Genomic DNA, 6,020 nt, shown 5'->3' with positions numbered 1-6,020 from the left:
CCTACTCCAACGTCTACCTGGCTGCACTACTCGCGGAACACAACACACCAGGTTGCCAACGGTGGACCGTCTCATCGGTTACAGTTTCCTCCTGGTAATAACGCAGTAGTGGAATGAGGGCTTTTGAAATGTTGGCAAATGTCATCAGAGCCGGACATTATGGCCGTCGAGTTGTTTCACTCCTCAGCAACACAGACCCCTGGTGTGGAAAGGTCAACTGGAATTAATTCCATACCTACCTGTACATGTCATTTACACTGACTGTCCATAAAAGAAACATGAATAGGTGTTGTGATTAAGTTCATCTGATAAAATATTCTGCGTGTTGTGATTAAATTAATCTGATATAATATTCAGCGTGTTGTGATTAAGTTCATCTGATATAATATTCAGCGTGTTGTGATTAAATTCATCTGATATAATATTCAGCGTGTTGTGATTAAATTCATCTGATATAATATTCAGCGTGTTGTGATTAAGTTCATCTGAGATAATATTCAGCTCACTAATTAGCTTCTTAAATAATCAGGCCAACACTGCCAAAGGGTTTATTTATGTCACGCTAATCATCTATGTCATACATTACTTGCGTGACCTATAGACATTACCATAATGGTCATGTGAGGTGAACGGCTTACTTAACCAGGAGGACCATAGCAATCCAGACAAGCTGTCCTTGCACTGGCAAAGAGTTGTTTCTGTAGAAGAAAATGACAAGCACGAGTCATAAAGTGGGATGTCATCATTTGATTCAAAATGTATTATCAACACATTTAGATGCGGACTGAGAGACTTCAACCATGAGGAAATACATAGCAAGCAGCAAACTATAGTCTCCTTGATGGCATCTTTTGCTGTTGTAATCACTGTCAAACACATTCTATTGAATTAAAGTCCATACTATAAATGTATAACTAAAGACACATTGTAATCACTACTCAAGGCGGATTTACTATATTTCAAAAATATATGTATTTTTTATTGTGCACATAAACATAAAATAGAATATCAAGAGATCAGGCAGCTCTTTCATCTGTGAGTCTGCTTTGAATGATTATCAGACTGCTGCTCCTAGCAAATTTTCTCCGCTCCACTTTTCCAGTAGCTCTTGTTTATACACTTTCAGATATCACCTCGTTTTCCCCTCCCAAATCTGTCTAGTACTCACATTTGCATGCAGACCAGTGATTGGCCGCTCGTATCTTACGCCGCAATAGACAACCATGTGCTGATTGGCTCCTGTCGAAAGAGGGCATGGAATCCCTGCGACCAAAAACACACATAAAAGGGACCGTGGAAAATGACAGAGGCAGACAAGCACCTACCTATTACAAGAGAACTTTGAGCACAATCAGAGACCTTCTGCTAGAATCTGTACAGAAATCTCAGACAATCTACACTCAGTGTGCAATTGCGCAGCTGTTTCTACCAACAGCAACTTCACCAGAAGACAGAAGAGTTTGACTGGTCTTGTGTCCTACTATTCTACCTGTCTGCTGACAGAGACTGTCAGTGACTTAACAGTCAGTTTAAAGATACTTTTAGAACCCAGACAAAAAGACAAAAAGCAGTATCATGTCTCTAGAGGTGAAGGAGAAGACCCAGGTGAGGTTGGTGTTCCTGGGGGCGGCCGGCGTGGGCAAGACGGCCCTGATCCGCCGCTTCCTCCAGGACACCTTCGAGCCCAAGCACCGGCGCACCGTGGAGGAGATGCACAGCAAGGAGTACGACATCGGCGGCTCTAAGGTCACCGTGGAGATCCTGGACACCAGCGGCAGCTACTCCTTCCCTGCAATGCGTAAGCTCTCCATCCAGAACAGCGACGCCTTCGCCCTGGTCTACGCGGTCGATGATGCAGAGTCGCTGGAGGCCGTCAAGAGCCTCCGAAACGAGATCCTGGAGGTCAAGGAGGACAAGTACACCCCGATCGTGGTGGTGGGCAACAAGTCAGATCGAGCAGGAAGCGACCGGCAGGTGGCAGCTGACGACGTACTGTCAACAGTGGAGCTGGACTGGAACAACAGCTACGTGGAGACGTCGGCCAAGGAGAACAACAACGTGATGGAGGTGTTCAGGGAGCTGCTGCAGCAGACCAACCTGCCCAGCCGGCTGAGCCCTGCTCTGAGGCGCCGCAGGGAGACCTTCCCCAAAGGAGACCCCAAGGGCATCCGGCCGCCCATGAACAAGACCAACTCCTGCATCATCTCCTAATGGGGCAGGTTGAAGGAGAAAAAGAGGGAAAGGGTGTGGGCTAGTACACCTGTTAAAGTGCTGCTGGACAAGAGGGAGAGGGAAACTTGACTGTGTATGGGCTGAAAAGGTTGAGTTGAGGGACTACCAGTGTGCTGAAACGTAACTCCCAAACACTCTTGATTCCACGTCTGCTTCCCTTGTCCAAGCAATGTGGTTGATATGGGAAGAGAATGGGTGACAACGAATGGTTATAAAAGAGGACTTGGTCCAACTAATGTAAACATTGTAAGGTGGGGAGATAAGGGTGAAAAGGTGACAAAGATGTTCAACTGCTCAGTTGTTACTCAGTAATTACTTAATGTAATGTGTTGCTGCTTATTTGGTTAACAGGTTTCTGCTGTTTCAGTTTAGATCAATGTATAGCTTTTGTATTCAAATGATGCTTAATTTTGCAATGTGTGTTTGACATTCACTTGCAATAAGACATTTGACTGTTGCAAACATACAATAAGAGTATTTATTGACTCAAAAGGAAGATTTATGTGCTGGGGTTTGTGCAAAGTCAATGGTTTGATGTAAAACACCATCTATTCAGTTGGAAATTCACATGTAGCACAGCATTATTGTTTACAAAAGACTCGCTTGTATTCAAAAAAATGTTGATTGATTTGCTATTAAGCATGACTTGATTAATGTGTGTAAAAAGTGTTGACATGCAAATGTCTATTACATGCAATATGTTTTATTTTAAACATGTTTTTACATTCTTACGTTTTTTAAATTCACGATTTATACATTAAACTGCTTCACCAGTGTTCATTTTACGATGGAATGTTTACCCCATAAAGCTAAATAAATAGTACACAAAAATAAAAAAGCTATGATCTCCTGTAATAACTGCGTTATGAATATGAGACACATACTTGCACTCTCAATAGAGAATGAACGACTAGCAGACACCAACTCTAGGAGTGAAATGGATATCACACACACATCAGATATCGCACAAGTCAATCAAATAGCAACGGTCTATCTATCATCATGACCCCAATAGATGTGCAGGTGCACCATGATGTGGATCAAATTTCCACAAGCAAACTACAAAAACATACTACCAATGCCCACTTACTAGTGAACGTCTGCATAGACCAGGGATGGGCAACTTGATGGGGGTGGGGACTCATCATGAGGGGCCGCTGTGGCTCACGGGTCTGCACACCCACATCCATACCCACACATGCAGTCAGAGCAGGCCCTAGGCTACATTTGGGGGGGATTGATCCGCGGGCCTACAAAAGAGCTGCCAGTTGCCCATCCCTGACCTAGGGTATAGCCTACAATTACACAAGGCTCAAGGGATTTTGCTGTCGTTACTATGCTGGAGTTATCAGGCTACCTGGAATACAATTGAATGACATTAAGCCTGAACCTTAATTTGTAAAGAAGAAGATAGGCTTATAAAAATTGCAGACATAGCTTACTGTGATTCAGTTCACACAGCCCCACTTCTTGGTCCAGAAAAGGCGTCGAACTGAATTGTGCAGGCTGTGTTATAGTCCAACAACGCCCTCTAACGACACTTGTCTTTCACTGCGCCCCCCTTCATAAAATATTTATCAACGTTATAAGCATAAATCGTTGCATTTCTTTAAATTACTGTATTTAATCAGTCTTCCTTTGAGACGTTGACCGTTGCTCTCACAAACAAAAGTTGGCTTAATTAGTTACACCTGCTGTGAGCAGTCTAGGCATGCGCCAGAAGCCTCAGTACTGTATGCAAAATTAGCATCATCACGAGACAATAGGCTACCTTTCTCAAATGATATTTAGCACAATATACTGCACTTGAGTGAGCCCATCTTGGGACCTTTTTACTTTACTAAACATATCCCTTACAAAGTATTGTATTTCTGTCTTGTTTCGATAGCCTTGCGCAATACATCAGATAAGAGGAATGTTAAAAACTTCTGAAAGAAATATGTTCGCGGATTTTCCCTGTATGTCATGAACACAGACAACACGGTCACAGCTCCCAACATACATGTAAAGTAGAGTACAACACACGTTCTCCACCAATAGCTGTGGTTGGTCCCCTGTCCCCCCATCAGACGCATTGTTTCCTGTCTAATATGAGGAAGTGGCCTGATGAACGTTAGTCCTCTAGTTCCTCTTTCTGTCCAGTTAAAACATTCTTCCGTACTCTCCCCCTATTCATTCATGGAATGGACGACTGGAGAAGAGACGTCTATATATATATACACACACACAGTCAAACAGGTACGTAGGCCTTTGAGTCACAATAGTGTTATTCAATGACACGACTGAGGCGTTTTAACTGCGATACCTAAAATTGGTTCTCATATGCAATAGTTCTGTCTGATGAGTGATTACTAAATGCGGTACTATAGCCTACCGTATTGAAATGACTTGGTTTATTTTGTAGAGAATCAAAATAAGTTACAAGTACATATCGTGTCCTCAGTTCAGATGGATGTTCAGTGTCTATAGTTGTCTCTGCCCCTAGACTTGGTCAAAGCTCCTCAGCAGATGTTTCAGAGAATCCTGAGGCGTTTAGAACAAGTTCAGGGTCCTGGGACTCTTTTTGACGACTACAATGCATCTGAAGATAAAACATTTGCTATAAAATGTGATGTGTTCTGTGAAGACAGATCAACAAGCTGGTTGAGACAACACACCAATTCTCTTAATATTCTGCTTGCAAGACATAGTTAGCAGGTGCCGTTTGACTCCACGTTCTAGTCCTTAATGAACTGTTCTTTCAGCAATATACCATAGTTGCCATTAATACTGTATCCTCAGACAAGCATAAGTGAAATTAGGGGATATCACTAGCACACGTGGCAAAAAAAATTACTACAGAAAATATATACATTTCCTCACTTCTTTAACAGACTAGTTGCCAAATAGATCCATGCACTTGCCTCATTGCTGTACATTTAAGCTAGTACCACTTGCTTTCATGACATGGTTCAGATGGAAAATACAGACAAGCTTCATTTGAATTAAGAGGAACCCAGAACCAAGATGTTAACCACACGCAACCAAAACCACCGTCAACATTGAGACAATGTTTCCATTGAGTCATTGAGTGTGTGGTAGATCATACAAAAAATGAGAGAAGCGGGCCTATTGAATAAGCTGTCAGAAAGAGGCAATAACTGACAGACCTATTCAGCTTGACCCTCCAACATCAGCTCGACAGGTTTATGAACGTTGTATTTCATTCCACTGATGGTAAACACATAGCTGTGAGAGGGAGACAAAAAGAGAGGCACGCAATATCTAGACACAGAACAGGTCAATTCAATGCACCTCTGCAGAACATGGGAGCCAGTACTTCACTCAGACAGTTGTTTGCTCATGACGGACTTCAACAGAACACAACGCTTCAAGGGAACAAGCGAGAGGAAGAGATCATCTCTACACATTAAAATATGTAAGAGCAGATTTAAGCATTTGTTCTCGTCAAAGGCTTAGCCTCATCTACTTCCGTGTGGTTAATGGGTTCAGTAAAGTCCTCGATATGCATATTCCCTGTTTTCATCTATGAGCAAATGGAGATCAAATCCCCATGAAAACGGAGCAGTCTTCTTTGATAGCTGATAGACAAATCAGAGGACCTCAGTCTATCATAATTTGCCAAGTGACAGAAAAAATAAACTATTCTTATTTTTTTGTGTGTGCAGAAAACAGACCGCAAGTGTCTATTCTTGTCCGATTTCAGTTAGAGCGGTATCGGTATCTGTGACTAAAATAGGCCTTGCCACTTGTTACAATTCAGTGCTATAGTTCAACGGCTGCGAAGA

General features: G+C 42.5%; 1 protein-coding gene across 1 annotated transcript; it reads left to right on the top strand.

Annotated features, from left to right (window-relative positions):
• The first annotated feature begins 1,027 nt into the window (after positions 1 to 1,027).
• Positions 1,028 to 3,081, top strand: LOC112230317 (GTP-binding protein Rhes-like). Its single transcript, XM_042310911.1, has one exon. It carries the CDS (start codon positions 1,576 to 1,578, stop codon positions 2,209 to 2,211), a length of 636 nt encoding a protein of 211 aa, XP_042166845.1. The 5' UTR covers positions 1,028 to 1,575; the 3' UTR covers positions 2,212 to 3,081.
• Positions 3,082 to 6,020: the final 2,939 nt, after the last annotated feature.

This window comes from Oncorhynchus tshawytscha, linkage group LG32, assembly GCF_018296145.1.
Source record: "Oncorhynchus tshawytscha isolate Ot180627B linkage group LG32, Otsh_v2.0, whole genome shotgun sequence".
Classification (NCBI taxonomy): domain Eukaryota; kingdom Metazoa; phylum Chordata; class Actinopteri; order Salmoniformes; family Salmonidae; genus Oncorhynchus; species Oncorhynchus tshawytscha.
The sequence above is the reverse complement of the archived record's forward strand: the minus strand, read 5'-3'. Positions and strand labels throughout refer to the sequence as shown.